Source organism: Hippoglossus hippoglossus, chromosome 15 (genome assembly GCF_009819705.1).
Source record: "Hippoglossus hippoglossus isolate fHipHip1 chromosome 15, fHipHip1.pri, whole genome shotgun sequence".
Classification (NCBI taxonomy): Eukaryota; Metazoa; Chordata; class Actinopteri; order Pleuronectiformes; family Pleuronectidae; genus Hippoglossus; species Hippoglossus hippoglossus.
This window is the reverse complement of record NC_047165.1, coordinates 22851635-22872620: the sequence shown is the minus strand read 5'-3', so window position 1 is coordinate 22872620 and position 20986 is coordinate 22851635. Positions and strand designations below refer to the sequence as shown.

Sequence of the window (20986 nt, the reverse complement as noted above, 5' to 3'; positions counted from 1 at the left end):
AAACATTAGATGTTAGCAGGTGTTAGGGGCCACCAGCGGATGTTAGGGACATAACTTCAGTTGTGCACCTTAGCGTCATCAAGTGTTTTGACCTTCTGATCAATGATACAGGCCGAACTTGAGGGTACGCTGACGATAAAGGTAAATCTGACTGGCTGCTGGGTATTATGGCAGTACTATGAAAGCCATGTGGCTGCTCAGTAGATCAGACATCATTACCTCTTTAGCCTTTTTAAACTAAACTCTGTACCATTTTAGAACATAGGACAAGATGGAGAATATTCCTTGTACGTTCGACCGCAGCAATTAATGCCTATTGCCAGTTGATGTTAGCGGATGTTAGTGACCACCAGCGGATGTTAGGGACATATCTTCAGTTGTTTACCTTAGCTCCATCAGGTGTTTAGGCCTTTTAATCACAAGACAACCTCTTTTAAGGCAGGCCCACCACAGGTTGATCAGACCTGGGTGCATGTCCCTAGCATATTGGGGCCCAGTTGGGATCTTTCCTCCTGATCCAGAGCCATTGGCTGCAGCGTTCTGCAGTGTGTGATGTTTCTTTTATGGTCCGGCGCAGGGCTTGTCGATGGATCTCCAGATCTTTGTGCAACCTAATGGTGCAGCCAACCTCCACAGGGCAAGCTATTGCTTTCCAGCCACATTGCTGTGCCTCAAATGCAAGGTCTGCATACCACAGCCTTTTCCTCTCATTTGCTTCATCAACATTATCCACCTAGGGTACTGTCAATTCTAAAAAGTAGACGATGCACAGGGTATTAGACCAGATTATCAGGTCAGGTCTTAGGGTGGTAGTGACAATATGTGATGGGACTGTAAGTCGCTGGCCCACATCCACCAGCATCTCCCAGTCTCGGACTTGCTCCAACTGACCACTACTGGCCAGTGGAGGAGGCCCTCTCTTTCCCTGTTCCCTCTCGCGGATAAATGTTGTCCTTTAAACTGCATTCGATGTTTTGGATGGCAAGGCATTGGTAGCAGTTCACTTAGTTTCTAGTGTTGCTGCAAGGCATTATCTGGTTGTGTATCAACGTATACCTACCTTAGGAGATACTTATTTTACAACCAGTGAGGATGTGCCTGACCCTAGCGTAATAATGTTAGTTAGTTGTCTCTATATGAATCCATTCATGACACAAAATGACTCGAGTGAAACTGATCTGACTTAAATGATCTGATTATTTTACAACCGTAGACCATACAACAATTGACAGTCTGAAATAAAAGATATCAAACTGAACAAATTTAACTTTTAACATTCTTTAGTTTTCAACATGATTCTAAGCTGACTTCATGTTATCATTTGATGCAGTGTTAACCTTTAAACTCTGATGTTGGACAACATACTGCAAATGTGAAGAGGAAAAATTGGACATTAGCTTTAGAGAACAAACAAATTCAGATTAAATCCTGTAATTCCACAGGCAGACGCTGGTTATTTCGTTGATGTACATTCACAAAAAGAGCCAATGAAATACATCGTTTATTTACATGGAAACATAACATTTTATAAGTTTTAGATCTTTTTCAGAAAGGCACTTTCCCAACTTTGGTGCTGACACAGATCAGACAGTGACATTCATCACTTCTCCAAATGAAAAATATGTGAATTTTATTCACAATTTATCTTAAATCATTTGTTTTTCAACTGCAGAACAAATCCCTGACAATGCACAAAGTATTATACAATGGACATGAAGGGTAACGTATTGCATAAGGAACTAAGTGAAGCAGTTTATTAGGTACACCAAGCTAAAACTATTACAATCCAACACCAACAGCCCTAAAACATGTCCTACCTTCATGAAATGTACAATATTTATATAATATATGGCATTTTGTATGGGACTGCATTAGTTCCACTCAGTGTACCTAGGCATTGGTTATTAAATTAGGCATTGCTGTATTTCAAATAAACACATTTTCAAGGTACAACTGGAATTGAAGATCTCTCACCTAAGATGGAGCACAAAAGTAAGGGAGCATCAAAACTCTATGATTATATTTATTTACATTTCCAAAGTTGCAGGGCCTTAAAATATGTTGGGAAAGGGACTTTGATCATGTGATCCCAGAAGATAACTGTAAAAAAACTTCTTTGTGTCATGGTATTGTCATAGATTAAACAGAGTATTTTGGACTGATTACCGCCATCTACTGAGTTGGTGCACCGTTCCTAGAGGTACTGCAATACAAGGTCGATCCAAGTGGATTCAAGATTCAAGATTCAAGAGTTTATTGTCAAATGCACAACAATTACATTAAGCAGTCGCTGGCAATGAAATGCTTGGGTCACAGGCTCTCTTATAGCAATGCTCCGAATATTACAAGCAAAAAAATATTGAATAAAATAATATAAAATAGAATATCAAAAATTTTAAATAGAAAATAAAATATATATATCTAAATATATATATACACCTTAAGAAAAAAAACAATAGTGCAATTATGTGCAATAGTGCAAATATGCTAAGTTGCTGGTTTAGTGGAGTTATTGCAGATTGGAGGAGTTTAAAAGTCTTATGGCCTGGGGGATGAAACTGTCTCTGAGCCTGGTGGTGCGGGCCCGGATGCTGCGGTACCGTCGGCCATACGGCAGCAGGCAAAACAGTTTATGGTTTCCTTTGATCTATTAGTGACATCATAGTCCTTTAACCCCCTTTGTTTGAATTTCTTGAACCTCCTTTGCTTCAATTCCTTTAACCCCCTTTGCTTCAATTCCTTTAAACTCCTTTGCTTCAATTCCCTTTCTATTCTTTAAAGATGCTCTTTATCTCAGAAAAATAAGAAGTGAAGAATCAGTCTGCACTAACCAGCGAATTGGTAGAACAAAGAAGATAAGAGATTTTTCATGAGAATTTGGAAAACACATCTTGAACAGCGAAAATAACAATTCGTAACACACATTGAAACAAACAACAGTCGCAATGGAGATCACTCGGAGAGTGAAACAAATGGATATAAAGGTAGAGACTGTCCGCCCGTACTTCGAGTCCTTTTTTACGAAGATCACTGCAGAGCAGTGGGAGCTGTTGAAGTCATGCAAACCGGATGAAGCTACAACATTTATGTTGGCAGATCTTCTGCTGAAGTTAATGACGACCGTTTCAAATGCCATTGCAAAGCGATGTCCCCATGCACCCTTGTCTGAGGAAGAAGTTCGGTCCATTCTGGGCGACACTCTCAACGACAGTCTTTCACCAGGCACAACAAAGTCTAAGAGTTTGGATAAGCTCACAGACTTGGTTGTAGAGGAGGTGACGAAGACTGTCAACTCCACCTTGTCTGCAAGCTCCACCTGTGTGAGCTCTGAGAAGCCTATACCAACCCGCCTCATTAACCCCGCTAAAGTCCAGAAGATGATCTGTTATGCCTGCGAGACGTTAAAGGCAGATGCAAAAATCGAACTCTTGCTCGAGTGTCAATCGCGCAGGCGAAGTCGGGCCATTTCCTCAGAGGAACAGGACGCTTCAGATGATCCCATTCGGATGTGTAGGACCTCTTCAAGCTCCCACTCTTCAGGAGTCAGCTCCAAGTCAGGTAGTTCCTCAGAGGGAGGTTCAACAACAAGCAGTATGGACAGTGGGAAGATGCTTGTCCAGGAAACAATCAACAATAGTTTGACTGACATCACAGACTTCTTTAATGAGTTCAATGACAGCCTCTTTCTCAATTCATCGTTTTCTCCAGAGATTGATATGGCTTTAGATGAAATTATTGAGTCAATCAATAAGGAAAGCAAAAATGGAAAGGAATCTCCACAGCCAAACCTCTCAATCAGTAAAGGAATGAGGACGATCAATAGTCTTTTCATAAAGACTTTTGCCACAGCAGGGACGCTTCAAATACTGACAGGGGTCGCGAAAAAGTTCAAGGAGGAGACCAAAGTCAATAGGAGGCTGACGATACAGTCATTGATGGCTAGTATTGACGCTGTGCTTCTGGAGAAGGAGAAGCCGGGAGGTGGAAATGAAAGTTCTGCATTCCAAACACTGAAAAAGACTCCATCTGAAAAGGTTCTTGTATTCACAAAACAGCTTTCAGACCTCATCTATGCGCACATCGCACCTGGAAGGAATTCAGACATTAGTTCAGGTCCAGTGAAAAAGGTGGCTGTTCCTAAGGCACACAGGGGCATATATGCAGACATTCAGACCAGGGTGTTTTGTTTTCTGTCCTTGATAAGCTGGTGGCTGAACAACCAAGTTAACTGCCACACAAAAAGGGTGTCAGAGGCTTTTATGGCCATCGACTCACTGGAAACAAACAAGCAGTCATCATCATCAGAGGTCAGCAGCATTGAGGAGAAAACATCGAAGCAGTCAACATCATCAGAGGTCAGCAGTGGAGGGAATAAAAGACCGAAGAAGTCAACACCAGCAGTGTTCAACAGCATTGAGGAGAAAAGATCGAAGCAGTCATCATCATCAGAGGTCAGCAGCGGAGGGAAGAAAAGACCTAAGCAGTCAACATTATCAGAGGTCAGCAGCGGAGGGAAGAAAAGATCCAAGCAGTCAACACCAGCAGTGGTCAGCAGCATTGAGGAGAAAAGATCGAAGCAGACAACATCATCAGAGGTCAGCAAAGAAAAGGAGAACTCAGCATCATCAGACAGGAACTCCAGGGAGAAGATTGCAGAGATGCTGGCAGCAGACAGATATAAAATGTATGTCAGTGTTCTCTTGGACCAGCTCATCACACAAATCTATAAGAAGTCAAAGGTGACCCGGACTGATGTCGACATAACAGACACAAGTCATCATCTGCTGGAGAGAATATGGGCCGAGGTCAAAGACATTGACTCAACTTTCAACCCCAACACAATCCTTGACGAGGTCATTTTCAAGGAGTTGTGTAAGAAGTGGCCTTGTCCAGAGATGCTATTGGTTTCCTTTCTTTTAAGAGATCCAGAACTTGAGATATCAATTAGCTCCTCTTTGAAAAGACGCCTGTGCAAAAAGCCTGGCGTCTTCTCCTCTTTCAGAGCAGGCTTCTCTTCCTTCTTCCGGAGATAAAAGGTGGATGATGTTATTCCGATAGCTTCACTTTCAAATTTAAATATGTTTTCTCCAGGTGCTCCTGTTATCCCCACATTTATAAAAATGAATAAAATGTATAAAATGGAATTATTTGCTCTCAGTATTTATTCCACTCAGACTTAAGTCTTGTTGTGGCTTTTCTCCAGGTGCTCCGGTTCCCTCCCATATTTAAAACAATTATTAAAAGATTCAAAATCGAATAATTTGTTCTCAGGAGTTATTCCACTGAGACTAAAGTTTTGCTGTTTTACAAGCTGAAAATTCACTGTTTCACAGGTGCAAGTTTAGTTTCTTCCTTTAATTCATCAGCCATCAGCACCTTCACCTGAACTTAGCTCCAACAAGCTGTATAAGGCAGAGTAGAGTGACCTCATTATGGCTGGTGATCAAATAGCGATAGTAAGCATCTAACTGTCAGATATTTTCAGAATAAGACACAGTTGCTGCTGACTATCACCGTAAATCGATACAGTGTTACTTGATTGTGTTTGTCTTAATTTTGAAGGAAATTTGAGATCTCAACTAATTCAATTTTGGAGTTAAATTTCTGCAGGAAGATGGAAATATTACAACTGCAACATATTTTTTATATCTCACTTATGTAAAAAGCAACAAGAGTTTATATGATTTAATATATAGGATAAGATGTAGAATATCCCTTGTACGTCTGAAGGTCTTCTGCACAAATTACCACAAAAAAAACATTAGATGTTAGCAGGTGTTAGGGGCCACCAGCGGATGTTAGGGACATAACTTCAGTTGTGCACCTTAGCGTCATCAAGTGTTTTGACCTTCTGATCAATGATACAGGCCGAACTTGAGGGTACGCTGAGGATAAAGGTAAATCTGACTGGCTGCTGGGTATTATGGCAGTACTATGAAAGCCATGTGGCTGCTCAGTAGATCAGACATCATTACCTCTTTAGCCTTTTTAAACTAAACTCTGTACCATTTTAGAACATAGGACAAGATGGAGAATATTCCTTGTACGTTCGACCGCAGCAATTAATGCCTATTGCCAGTTGATGTTAGCGGATGTTAGTGACCACCAGCGGATGTTAGGGACATATCTTCAGTTGTGTACCTTAGCGTCATCAGGTGTTTAGGCCTTTTAATCACAAGACAACCTCTTTTAAGGCAGGCCCACCACAGGTTGATCAGACCTGGGTGCATGTCCCTAGCATATTGGGGCCCAGTTGGGATCTTTCCTCCTGATCCAGAGCCATTGGCTGCAGCGTTCTGCAGTGTGTGATGTTTCTTTTATGGTCCGGCGCAGGGCTTGTCGATGGATCTCCAGATCTTTGTGCAACCTAATGGTGCAGCCAACCTCCACAGGGCAAGCTATTGCTTTCCAGCCACATTGCTGTGCCTCAAATGCAAGGTCTGCATACCACAGCCTTTTCCTCTCATTTGCTTCATCAACATTATCCACCTAGGGTACTGTCAATTCTAAAAAGTAGACGATGCACAGGGTATTAGACCAGATTATCAGGTCAGGTCTTAGGGTGGTAGTGACAATATGTGATGGGACTGTAAGTCGCTGGCCCACATCCACCAGCATCTCCCAGTCTCGGACTTGCTCCAACTGACCACTACTGGCCAGTGGAGGAGGCCCTCTCTTTCCCTGTTCCCTCTCGCGGATAAATGTTGTCCTTTAAACTGCATTCGATGTTTTGGATGGCAAGGCATTGGTAGCAGTTCACTTAGTTTCTAGTGTTGCTGCAAGGCATTATCTGGTTGTGTATCAACGTATACCTACCTTAGGAGATACTTATTTTACAACCAGTGAGGATGTGCCTGACCCTAGCGTAATAATAATAATAATTCCACAGGCAGACGCTGGTTATTTCGTTGATGTACATTCACAAAAAGAGATGATGATGATGGTTTAAGAACTTCAATGTAAAGTTAAAGGTGCGAGGAGTATTAAAGGGCCCTCACTCCTTGGATAGATCAGCACATGTAGGTGAAACAATGGATTCTACTTCTAATCTACAAAACTTCTGCTTTGTAAATAGAGAACAAGACGGTGTGTAACATTTCAAGTAGAGTGACAACAGAATGGGCAGAAAGAAACAAAGATACTAGCAATATGAGAATTCATTATTATTCTAACCCAAATGAATTGGCTTTTTGAGGGCTTTAACATGCTCAAAAGGTTATGAAACTTTGCTGAAAATTAGAAAGTAGTGAAAATGTACGTATTCTGGAGTAATTTGAAATGGGTGTGGCAAAATGGCTCAACAGCGCCCCCTGGAACGCAGCCCCTAGGTTTCCCTTCGACCGATCTTCACAAAAATCCTAGCCCAGGTGTATCGTGACCAGTCATGCAAAAAAGTCTCAAGGAGCATTATGAAAAACGCAACAGGAAGCCCGCCATTTTGCATTTAGTGGCCATATTCCACATTTTTACTTTGATGTACCTGTCCCAGGGCTTTTATCTGATCAACTTCAAATTGAGATGAGTGTCATCACAACAAGACGGAGATAAAAAATAACCCAAAGATACATTTTTCATCACACGGTGTGACCGTGGCTTGGCGTCAAAGTTTGATTACACGCCATCAAAACACGAGGTTCTGTATCTCGGACATACATGGTCCAATCGAGTCCAAACTAGACATGTAGGACAAGAGTCCCGGCTTGATGACATCTACACAGAAATCATGACTTAAAATCACAGCGTCCCCTGGTGGAAACAGGAAATGTCTTGTTTTTGGAACGTCTTATACTTGGAGGTATTCCTCCTCACCCACTGCCCGCAGCCATGTCAAACTGTATCAAACGGGTCTCAAGACATTGATAATGAAGGCATAAGATTACTGTGACTTTTCGTCTAACGCCATAATAGTGGCGTGGCGTCAAAGTTCATCAACTTGCCGTGACACACGAAATTGCTGTAACTTCAGTGTTCATACTTCATTCACCCTCAAACTACATGTGTGTATCAACAGCCCCCCCGAAGATATTCATATGGTTTTAAGAAATGGGCGTGGCAAAACAACTGACTAGCGCCCCCTAAAGTGCAGCCCCGGCACTACGATTGGCCGACATCTACAAAAATCGATAGGGACATGTGTCTTTTCATAACAAACAAATAAGTCTCTTGGATAGATATGCTAGACCAAACAGGAAGCCCGCCATTTTGACTTTAATGGCCATTTTGGCCATTTTTCACATTTTTACTTTGACGAACTTGTCCCAGGGCTTTCATCAGATCAACTTCAACTTCTGGGAATGTCATCTAAACAAGATGGAGATATAAACTGACTCGGTATATTTGATTTCATCACACAGTGTGACCGTGGCGTGGCGTAGCATTTTGATGACACGCCATCAAAACATGAGGTTCTGTATCTCGGACATATTTTGTCCAATCGAGTCCAAACTAGACATGTAAGACAAGAATCCCGGCCTGATGACATCTACACAGAAATCATGGCTTAAAAACACAGCGCCACCTGCTGGCTACAGGAAGTGACATGTTTTATACTTTGATGCACTGCTCCTGGCTGCTTAACAATATAGAGCTCAAATGAGCTGAGAGAAGTCAATGGACCATGGTCAGAATTGTGACATTTCCTCAAACCGTGGCAACATTGCGGTGCGGCGAAGGATCATCCTTCGCCAAAGGACACGATGTTGTCATAACTTCAGTGTGCATTGTCCTATCACTACCAAACTTCTGTCACATGATTAGAGTCCAAGCCTGAACAGCTCTATGTGTCAATATTTCCTCAGTGTCATAGCGCCACCTACTGATTCGCCATGAAACAGGAAGTACTTTGTAAATCCACCCTGCAGTATCCAACCGGCTCCAAACTACAGACCTATGATCACAATCTTGACCTGAACACATCCATATATTAATATTAGTTCAGGGTCATAGCGCCACCTACTGATCAGTGTGAAAATTAAGTTGTTGTAACATTGTCCAATTGACACAAAATTGCTCACGCTACATCAGAGCCCCTACTTGAACAGATATATTAGTCTGTACATAATAATAGTGATTGCGCCACCTACTGGCAACAGGAAGTAAGCTTTGTTTTACAAATATCATTCGATTTACATAAAATTTTCACAGTGTGATGTGCTATTTGATAGCGTGGACCGTAATGAGCAATTAGCAGGAAAGGATCGACATCGCGTGACGGACGCAGGAAGTGAAGCGTTTGTCCTTGCCGCAGTGCGCAAAACGCATGCAACGTGGAGACGTGCGCTTGTTCAATGATCGCTCTCTCCACTAACCGCAACAGGCTTCAAAATGCCTGTGCTCAGGCCCGTTAGTGCTACAACGTAGCCCTAGTTAACATTGTGTTTTACTTTGTGTAGATATTAGAAATACAGCAACCCCCCCCCCCCCCACCAAAAACAAAAACTACGACAGGTAGTAAAGAAGCCCTGTGATGAGTCATACACACAAACATCACACCGTTTAAATGTAACTTTTTAAAAATGTGATTATGAAAACTCATTGAGTTGAGTATGTTTATGAAAACCTGCATTTTACTTAATACTTCTTAATACTGCATGTGTTGTGTTTAAGTGGATTCACTGAAGTTTATTAAAAACGTGTTCTGAATAGTTATTTTACTCTTGTGATCAAAAACATTCATCTGAAGCTGTAAAAAGTTTTCTTATAAACAATAAAAAATACAAACTTCCGGTTTAAGCCACGCCCACTTCCGAGTACGGCTATGGATAAAGTAGTTGGTGGAACAGATACAGAAACAGATAATGGTGTAATCACTCATCCCTAATATCCTCACACACGCTCACATCACATGCATCCTGCTTTGGCCAGGGTGGGTCTAACCATTTAGTTTGTTTCTTCCATTTTCCATTTTCTTCTATATCTCTTTTCTTTGATGGATATTCTGTGTTTAGGACGATTATTGGTGTAGCCATATTGTTGCTGTACTCTTGAGACTTAGTCGACAGTTTTGGATCATAGCTTTAGTTTTAATTTGAGCAACTCTTCATTTAGTTTACTAACTCCGTTTACTGTGGGATAATGTGATTTCACAATGCACTGATAAATGGATTGTTTTTTATTACACTTACTACAATTTCTATCCATTTTTTCTTTAGTCGTGAAAACAGGGTTTAAGCAACAGAGTTGAACAATCAAACAACACAGGATGATACCAAGCAAGGACAATACTATGTCTTATTTTCCTAGATCATTGATAGAAAAACTCTTTCAGCATTATATTTGTGGTTTATAATGTGTATCAGCTGATTGTATCACACCTAAGTTTAATTGCAGCTCCACAGGCAGCTGCAAACAGAATCTCATGCAGGCTCACAGAAACTTGAAGGAGCAAGAAAGGGGGATATGCCACGCCCCTAAAACCATTTTCTTTCTCTCAGTCTAGTTTTAGACAGCAACGACTGCACATCTCTCCGTATCACCAATGAACCACGCCCTAGTCACTGACACGCAATGACCCACAGCGTAATCTCTCCAAATTTATAACACAATTTCTTCAGATTCACATAAAAAGGCAATAGACTTCACTAAATACAGATATGAAAAGGACACAATTGCTCTGCCGACCAACCTTTAATTATAAAGCTGCATCAGCGTGCACACTGACTTTTTCCCATGGCACAGACACAGTTCAGATGCAGTCAGGCCTTATCTCATTCGGCCGTTCCTCGGCTTCCAGGCTTGAAGCAGCTGCAGCTTCCCGTCTTATTCTTGTGTGCCACCCTTGGCTTGGCCCTTTGCGCTGCCCTCTTGGCATAAACCCTTAGGTCTACTCAACTCTACTCATACATTTTATTAGGTCGGATTAACTTCACAAGACTCCAGAGTCAAATTTGCTAACGGAGTTCAATTCATTTTTTTAATTTATTTTATATTTATTTATTTGGGGTCTCTTCCCCCATTTTGGGGACTAGTTTGTGTGAGGGCCCCCCCCCCTGCAAGCCTCTCTCCGTTATCAATCAATTCATTATCACATTGCACAAAGGCTTAAGGTTCTTTTCTTGAGAGTGTTAGATGCTACTTACTGCTCTTGGGTCTGGATGAGACTGTAAATTTTAAAATGGCAAGAATTTTCTTACCTTTATGCAGCAGCTTTACAGCGTCGACCCAGCCCAAGATGCAGTCTGCAGGCGTCCCTCTACCACGACTGGACCTGCTCGCCAAATGTTGGAGAAGATTTGTCGTGAATAAAACACAGAGAGAGTGCAAGAGAGTCCGTTTATTGCAAAATCTGTATCAGTATTTATAAACCTCAATAAACAAGTTTGTTGCCAGTGCTGACGTATGCGCTTGCATGTCTCCTTTCCAAGAAGTCCTCACTCTAAGTATATGTGGAGTGCTCTCTCGTCCTCACAGTGTGTGTGTGTGTGTGTGTGTGTGTGTGTGTGTGTGTGTGTGTGTGTGTGTGTGTGTGTGTGTGTGTGTGTGTGTGTGTGTTTCCTTTTCATGGAAGTCCTTACTGGAAGTGTGCCTACTTAGACATGTTCTTTGGGCTGGTTAACGATACAAGTGGGAATTGGCTTTTTCATATTTCATACATCATCGTCTGATTAGACAGCACTTGACCATTCCTCTCAGTGTTGGCTGTGATCGAGCGTCATAGGAAAGCCATCAGTGTGCGTCAGTTCTGTGGAACCTGGGACACACACACCTCTCCCCTGCAGGTTTCTCCATCCTGCTCTCACCTGAGCCATCATGGATCTAATGGAGTAGGGAAAAGTGAGCTGTGGAGTTAAAAACTGTAGCACGCCAGGCTTCCAGGAAAACTGCTCCAACCAAGACTGCCAGGAGGAGGAAACAATGTCTGTATTGATCTTGATTGGTGGGTACAAAACAATGGTGATGATACTGTAGACGATTTTAAAATGATACAGCCAGCTAATGTTATTATTATTAGTTATGAAAATATAAAAAACAACTTCAACCTTTATCTGAAGGACAGAAAATTAAAACAATTTCCTCTTATAACTAATTAAACAATTTATTAAATTATTACAAAGACAAACTGAGAGTTGAGATGATTCTATAGTAAATACAAAGCAGCTGCTTAGCTTAGCTTAGCATAAAGACAGGTTTATCCTCTTAGCCTGATTCTGTCAATAATCAATAAACAGATCCTCCTCCCTGCACCTTTAAATATCACCAATTAAAACGTTATATATTGTTATATAAACACATGCACACAAGCATTTGCATAGATTTAAAATCACACCACATATTAAACTGCCCAGTTGCTCCCGTCTGTTTCCGGTGAACATGATGAATTACCTCTGCAATATTTTAACTGAAACTGTAAAAACAATCTGGAAAATGAATAAAAGTGCTTGAGGAAAAGTGAAAGTTATAAAATGAATAGTAAATATATGTGTGTGTGTGTTTCGATTTAGATATGCAGTACATTTTAATAAAATGAATTAGCAGAACTTGGCCAGAAAGCTTCAGCAGAATGATGCAAATTAATTTTTTAAGGAAGTTAAAGTTATAAATAACAGTAAAATATTCCTCCCATCTTATATTGATGTGATCACTGGGGCTGAAAATGTTGCTGAGCTATGGAGAAAACATTTAGAGGATATTTTTACCTGACTCCATGTTGTTTCTTATATTTTTATACTAGTCTTTCATAGTAATTTAGGAAAAAACTGAAAAAACATCTTCTTGTGCCAGTAATCATGAGAACTAATTATTTCTGTGAATGTTTTTTACCATTTTCCATTGTGGACTGAACATGTGTAAATTTGTGATTCTAATGAAAATCAATCGTCAATATTTAATTTTCTAGTGTGTGTGACTGTGATTGTGGTTCCACTGATAATCTTCGGCCTTCTTGGAAACACACTGACCCTTCTGGTGGTTTGGCTTCGCCCAAACGTGAGAAGCTCCGCCTATCTCTACCTGAGCAGCATGGCTGTTAGTGACCTGCTGTTCCTCCTGCTGCTGCCTCTGGATCTATATAAGGTGCCCTCACATATATCCTATAATACTTATATATTTATACACCTTTTTGTGTCAGTTCACTGTGATTTGACCAGATACTCATGGTTTGGCTGAACGTGCACTAAACGGATTGTGTCTCTACCAGGCTCCTAAGCTGGAAGTTAGGAGCCTGCGTCTGTAAGCTGACCATGTTCCTGTCTAAGTGCTGCACCTTCTGCACCATCCTCCACATCACCTTTCTCTCCCTGGAGAGGTACCTCGTTGTCTGCTGGCCAATCACCTCCAAGACGCTGGTGACACGTCGCAGAACCAGGGCTCTGATTGGCTGCCTCTGGCTGGGAGCGGCTGTCAGTGCAGCACCATTTTTGGTCATGATGGAAGTGGATCATAAGGATAAAGAGGTTGAAAATGAAGTGTGCAGAGTATCAGAATCCTCATTCTCCTCAGGCCTCGTGTTGGCCATGATAATTCTCTTCAACCTGTATGTCCTGGTAACCCTGTGCATCCTGGGACTGGTCTACATCCTGATTGGACGGACTCTGAGGCTCCGTCCACAAAGCAGCCGTAAAGACAAGAGTCACGGACACACAGTCAAGATGCTGGGTGAGAAACACAATCCAACACACACACCCTTAGGTTCTGAATTTAGCTTTTACTAAATACAACTGACAAAGGCGGACGAACAGATTTAATACTTTGTCTTCATCTCGGCTTGCACATCTGGAGCCAGAGTCAGAGCTGTATCATCCAATAGAAAATCAAAACTAAACTTACCAGAAAAAGAACTCCCTAGTTTTATAAGAACCAAATAAAATGATATAAACCATCATTGAGAATATATTTGACGTGTATTTTGACTTTTTAGTTTGGTCCATGTCCCACCTGTTACCATCAAGGAGGCAGGCAAGGTTTAGGACCTGCAGCCAGCCACCAGGGGGCAATCGAGATGCTTCGGCTTCACTTTTAGGGAGCAGTCATGTCGTCCATCTTTATTTCCAGCTGTGTGTCAATTTAGGGGCTGCATCACAGCGACACGAGTAGAAAGGCTCCTACAGATGCTTCCTTTCATACCAGAGAAAGCTCTGATGAGTGAATCCTTCCAGGTCCAACATGTCCCAGGACTCATTGCACTTTGGTGACGAACCGTATCAACTCAACTAACGGCTCACATGTTAAAAAACCAAGGGGCATTAAGCTTTCTGTCGTGTCCAACTTAAGGACAGGACAAGCTTCTCCTCTGTGGACCAGACGGTCTCATTTTGTTTCAGCCTTCACAGTCTACCTGACCGAGGAAGGAGGTGGGTTGAGGAGATCGTGTCCTCTGAAGGTTGCAGCCCCTGAACTGAGACACAGCTCTCTTGTTTAACAGTGTGAGAAATGTATTCTATCACCTGCAGATATTGAGGATTCTCATGTCCACTTCCTGTGTCCTTCTCCTCATGTCCATCAGGAGTGATCTTCTTGGTCTTCGTCCTGTGCTGGCTGCCCTACATCGTCCGTCTGACCATGAGCTATGGTTCTCAGAGATCCGGTCCTAACAGTACAGACTTTTCTTTTTACCTGGTCACCTGGATCCTCTCCCGCCTCAGTGCTGCCATTAACCCTCTGGTGTACCACCTGATGTCCACCAGGTACAGACACGCTGTGCGTAGCCTCGTGCACACGCACTGTCTCACACCGTCTCACTGACTGAGCACAACGCTCTCATCAGGACACTCCACAACCACTTTGTAAACATATAGGCACACGTAACAACAGCAGAAACACAAGGTAAGCTGTGATGATCACTGGTGGTTCTGCAACGACCATATTAACAAACTGAATTCAGCTGCTTTCAGACCTGCACTGAACTAAGATATCATGAGCTTTGACTGTAGAAGCAGCTAACCCTCTGCTAACACACAGCTAACCCTGCTAACACAGCTAACACACAGCTAACCCAGTTAGCAGCAGGTATTTACAGATTTTCTCTGACAGTAATATTCAGACGTTTCCGCAATCTACTCGGGGTGAGCGAAGACCCCCCACCTAGCCTCCGATTGGTTAGTTTAAGGCAAGTCCAGTGATGATTGGTCGGAGTTTGGGGAATGAAAATGAAATAAGCCAATCAGAGGTTGGGTAGGGGCGGGTTTTGTCTTAACTGGGGTGTAAAAAATAAAATACTTCTGCAAAGATGAAACCAAACAATCGACCTCCTTTAATAGAAAATAAATAAAAACCTTCAATCTTTTACCCAATTAAACATGTTGATAATATTTTAGAAGAAAAATAATACATTTAAATAATAATTTATTTCCTCTCAGTTTGTGTTTTTTCATGTTAAACTTTGTTAATAACTCCTGGTGATGTATTTACAGAGTCATGTTAGTTTATGTGTGAACTTTATATTGTTTTTAAATAAAGATTATTTAAAGAAAACTGTGTGTGGTCCATGTGGTGTCAGAATAATATAATATCTCTATATATTAGAGACAAAGTTTCCTATTTTTTTATTTTTTATATTTTAACTTGCACACTTACACCACATTGACTTCCTTGTATGTGTAAACCTGTTTGGAAACAAAACCTGATGCAAATGACATGTTAACTCCAACGACTGACACAGAAAGAGGAAGGTAGAAGGGTGAGAGGGTTCAGGACAAACGTCCCCTCATCCCTCTTTTCTTTGTGTAATCATTTGTCTGCTGGTTCAGACGTTTGTCTTCGTTCTTCACCTTCACTCTCTCCAGCTGCTCCACTTTTCTCCTCCACTTCCTCGCAACACTCTCCAGCTCGTTCTCCTTCTCACTCAGCTTGTCCAGGTATGATTCTGTGGAAGCTAGTCTCTTCTTTGTTTCTGTCTTAATCAACTTGTCCTTGTGTCTCACGTCCTCCTCCAGCTTCATCTGGTCACTTTTCAGTTGGTGAACTTGCTCCTTCAGAGACGTGTGTCCTCTGTTGACGGCCTCCACCTTCCTGCAGCTCAGTCCCTCAGTTGGAGTCGTCTCCTGCTACAGCTTCACCTCCAGCGTCTCTGCCCGACTCTTCTTCAGCTCCTTGTCTTTTGCAGTGAGCGCGGCCAGGCAGTCGATGGAGGCGTTGGGACGAGATCTCCTTTTCTTTTCTGCGTCAGTGATTTAAACATGTAAGAATAGTGAGGAAGGTCTGATTAAAGCTTTGATAGGTTGACATTTACTGTGTTGATATTGAATATGTGTGCATCCATGTGTGTAGAACAGCTCTTAGTGTGAATATGTGCAGTACATGTGTTTATTCAGAGTTCACAGTGTGATACATGCATGTTTATGTGGTTCTAAATATGTTCCTGTGTGTTTTTTCTGTTGCTCTGATTAGACAGCCCTTGACCATTCCTCTCAGTGTTGGCTGTGATCGAGCGTCATAGGAAAGCCATCAGTGTGCGTCAGTTCTGTGGAACCTGGGACACACACACCTCTCCCCTGCAGGTTTCTCCATCCTGCTCTCACCTGAGCCATCATGGATCTAATGGAGTAGGGAAACGTGAGCTGTGGAGTTAAAAACTGTCGCACGCCAGGCTTCCAGGAAAACTGCTCAAACCAAGACTGCCAGGAGGAGGAAACAATGACTGGATTGATCTTGTTAGGTGGGTACAAAACAATGGTGATGATACTGTAGATGATTTTAAAATGATACAGCCAGCTACTGTTATTGTTATTATTATTATTATTATTATTATTATTAATTATAAAAATATAAAAAACAGCTTCAACCTTTATCTGAAAGACAGAAAACTCAAATATTTTCCTCTTATAACTAATTAAACAATTTATTAAATTATTACGAAGAAAAACTGGCAGTTGAGATGATTCTACAGTAAATACAAAGCAGCTGCTTAGCTTAGCTTAGCATAAAGACAGGTTTATCCTCTTAGCCTGATTCTGTCAATAATCAATAAACAGATCCTCCTCCCAGCACCTTTAAATATCACCAATTAAAACGTTATATATTGTTATATAAACACATGCACACAAGCATTTGAATAGATTTAAAATCACACCACATATTAAACTGCCCAGTTGCTCCCGTCTGTTTCCAGTGAACATGATGAATTACCTCTGCAATATTTTAACTGAAACTGTAAAAACAATCTGGAAAATGAATAAAAGTGCTCGAGGAAAAGTGAAAGTTATAAAATGAATAGTAAATATATGTGTGTGTGTGTGTGTGTGTGTGTGTGTGTGTGTGTGTGTGTGTGTGTGTGTGTGTGTGTGTGTGTGTGTGTGTGTGTGTGTGTGTGTGTGTGTGTGTGTGTGTGTGTTTAGATTTAGATATGCAGTACATTTTATTAAAATGAATTAGCAGAACTTGGCCAGAAAGTTTCAGCAGAATGATGCAAATGAATTTTCTAAGGAAGTTAAAGTTATAAATAACAGTAAAATATTCCTCCCGTCTTATATTGATATGATCACTGGGGCTGAAAATGTTGCTGAGCTATGGAGAAAACATTTAGAGGATATTTTTACCTGACTCCATGTTGTTTCTTATATTTTTATACTAGTCTTTCATAGTAGTTTAGGAAAAAACAGAAAAAACATCTTGTGCCAGTAATCATGAGAACTAATTATTTCTGTGAACGTTTTTTACCATTTTCCATTGTGGACTGAACATGTGTAAATTTGTGATTCTAATGAAAATCAATCGTCAATATTTCATTTTCTAGTGTGTGTGACTGTGATTGTGGTTCCACTGATAATCTTCGGCCTTCTTGGAAACACACTGACCCTTCTGGTGGTTTGGCTTCGCCCAAACATGAGAAGCTCCGCCTATCTCTACCTGAGCAGCATGGCTGTTAGTGACCTGCTGTTCCTCCTGCTGCTGGCTCTGGATCTATATAAGGTGCCCTCACATATATCCTATAATACTTATATACTTATACACCTTTTTGTGTCAGTTCACTGTGATTTGACCAGATACTCATGGTTTGGCTGAACGTGCACTAAACGGATTGTGTCTCTTCCAGCTCTTGACAGGCTGGAAGTTAGGAGTCTGCGTCTGTAAGCTGACCATGTTCCTGTCTAAGTGCTGCACCTTCTGCACCATCCTCCACATCACCTTTCTCTCCCTGGAGAGGTACCTGGTTGTCTGCTGGCCAATCACCTCCAAGACGCTGGTGACACGTCGCAGAACCAGGGCTCTGATTGGCTGCCTCTGGCTGGGAGCGGCTGTCAGTGCAGCACCATTTTTGGTCATGATGGAAGTGGATCATAAGGATAAAGAGGTTGAAAATGAAGTGTGCAGAGTATCAGAATCCTCATTCTCCTCAGGCCTCATGTTGGCCATGATAATTCTCTACAACCTGTATGTCCTGGTAACCCTGTGCATCCTGGGGCTGGTCTACATCCTGATTGGACGGACTCTGAGGCTCCGTCCACAAAGCAGCCGTAAAGACAGGAGTCACGGACACACAGTCAAGATGCTGGGTGAGAAACACAATCCAACACACACACCCTTAGGTTCTGAATTTAGCTTTTACTAAATACAACTGACAAAGGCGGACGAACAGATTTAATACTTTGTCTTCATCTCGGCTTGCACATCTGGAGCCAGAGTCAGAGCTGTATCATCCAATAGAAAATCAAAACTAAACTTACCAGAAAAAGAACTCCCTAGTTTTATAAGAACCAAATAAAATGATATAAACCATCATTGAGAATATATTTGACGTGTATTTTGACTTTTTAGTTTGGTCCATGTCCCACCTGTTACCATCAAGGAGGCAGGCAAGGTTTAGGACCTGCAGCCAGCCACCAGGGGGCAATCGAGATGCTTCGGCTTCACTTTTGGGGAGCAGTCATGTCGTCCATCTTTATTTCCAGCTGTGTGTCAATTTAGGGGCTGCATCACAGCGACACGAGTAGAAAGGCTCCTACAGATGCTTCCTTTCATACCAGAGAAAGCTCTGATGAGTGAATCCTTCCAGGTCCAACATGTCCCAGGACTCATTGCACTTTGGTGACGAACCGTATCAACTCAACTAATGGCTCACATGTTAAAAAACCAAGGGGCATTAAGCTTTCTGTCGTGTCCAACTTAAGGACAGGACAAGCTTCTCCTCTGTGGACCAGACGGTCTCATTTTGTTTCAGCCTTCACAGTCTACCTGACCGAGGAAGGAGGTGGGTTGAGTAGATCGTGTCCTCTGAAGGTTGCAGCCCCTGAACTGAGACACAGCTCTCTTGTTTAACAGTGTGAGAAATGTATTCTATCACCTGCAGATATTGATGATTCTCATGTCCACTTCCTGTGTCCTTCTCCTCATGTCCATCAGGAGTGATCTTCTTGGCCTTCGTCCTGTGCTGGCTGCCCTACATCGTCCGTCTGATCACGAGCTATGGTTCTCAGAGATACGGTCCTAACAGTACAGACTTTTCTTTTTACCTGGTCACCTGGATCCTCTCCCGCCTCAGTGCTGCCATTAACCCTCTGGTGTACCACCTGATGTCCACCAGGTACAGACACGCTGTGCGTAGCCTCGTGCACACGCACTGTCTCACACCGTCTCACCGACTGAGCACAATGCTCTCATCAGGACACTCCACAACCACTTTGTAAACATATAGGCACACGTAACAACAGCAGAAACACAAGGTAGCTGTGATGATCACTGGTGGTTCTGCAACGACCATATTAACAAACTGAATTCAGCTGCTTTCAGACCTGCACTGAACTAAGATATCATGAGCTTTGACTGTAGGAGCAGCTAACCCTCTGCTAACACACAGCTAACCCTGCTAACACAGCTAACACACAGCTAACCCTGCTAACACAGCTAACACACAGCTAACCCTGCTAACACAGCTAATACACAGCCAACACACTGCTAACACACAGCTAACACCAAGCTAACCCAGTTAGCAGCAGGTATTTACAGATTTTCTCTGACAGTAATATTCAGACGTTTCCGCAATCTACTCGGGGTGAGCGAAGACCCCCCACCTAGCCTCCGATTGGTTAGTTTAAGGCAAGTCCAGTGATGATTGGTCGGAGTTTGGGGAATGAAAATAAAATAAGCCAATCAGAGGTTGGGTAGGGGCGGGTTTTGTCTTAACTGGGGTGTAAAAAATAAAATACTTCTGCAAAGATGAAACCAAACAATCGACCTCCTTTAATAGAAAAGAAATAAAAACCTTCAATCTTTTACCCAATTAAACATGTTGATAATATTTTAGAATAAAAATAATACATTTAAATAATAATTTATTTCCTCTCAGTTTGTGTTTTTTCATGTTAAACTTTGTTTATAACTCCTGGTGATGTATTTACAGAGTCATGTTAGTTTATGTGTGAACTTTATATTGTTTTTAAATAAAGATTATTTAAAGAAAACTGTGTGTGGTCCATGTGGTGTCAGAATAATATAATATCTCTATATATTAGAGACAAAGTTTCCTATTTTTGTATTTTTTATATTTTAACTTGCACACTTACACCACATTGAATTCCTTGTATGTGTAAACCTGCTTGGCAACAAAACCTGATGCAAATGACATGTTAACTCCTGTTGTCAACGACTGACACAGAAAGAGGAAGGTAGAAGGGTGAGAGGGTTCAGGACAAACGTCCCCTCATCCCTCTTTTCTTTGTGTAATCATTTGTCTGCTGGTTCAGACGTTTGTCTTCGTTCTTCACCTTCACTCTCTCCAGCTGCTCCACTTTTCTCCTCCACTTCCTCGCAACACTCTCCAGCTCGTTCTCTGTCCCACTCAGCTTGTCCAGGCAAGCCAGGTATGATTCTGTGGAAGCTGGTCTCTTCTTTGTTTCTGTCTTAATCAACTCGTCCTTGTGTCTCACGTCCTCCTCCAGCTTCATCTGTTCACTTTTCAGTTGGTGAACTTGCTCCTTCAGAGACGTGTGTCCTCTGTTGACGGCCTCCACCTTCCTGCAGCTCAGTCCCTCAGTTGGAGTCGTCTCCTGCTGCAGCTTCACCTCCAGCGTCTCTGCCCGACTCTTCTTCAGCTCCTTGTCTTTTGCAGTGAGCG

The 20986-nt window shown here is 41.9% G+C and overlaps 2 protein-coding genes across 2 annotated transcripts; both read left to right on the top strand.

Moving 5' to 3' along the window:
• The first annotated feature begins 11598 nt into the window (after positions 1-11598).
• Positions 11599-14679, top strand: LOC117775652 (growth hormone secretagogue receptor type 1-like). Its single transcript, XM_034608987.1, has 4 exons — positions 11599-11875; positions 12836-13018; positions 13135-13593; positions 14441-14679. The coding sequence occupies exons 1-4, from the start codon at positions 11854-11856 to the stop codon at positions 14677-14679; spliced, it is 903 nt and encodes a 300-aa protein (XP_034464878.1). The 5' UTR covers positions 11599-11853.
• Positions 14680-16538: 1859 nt separating this feature from the next.
• LOC117775651 (growth hormone secretagogue receptor type 1-like) lies at positions 16539-19577 on the top strand. The gene is made up of 6 exons (XM_034608986.1): positions 16539-16591; positions 17669-17844; positions 17969-18428; positions 19094-19123; positions 19276-19456; positions 19568-19577. The coding sequence occupies exons 1-6, from the start codon at positions 16570-16572 to the stop codon at positions 19575-19577; spliced, it is 879 nt and encodes a 292-aa protein (XP_034464877.1). The 5' UTR covers positions 16539-16569.
• Positions 19578-20986: the final 1409 nt, after the last annotated feature.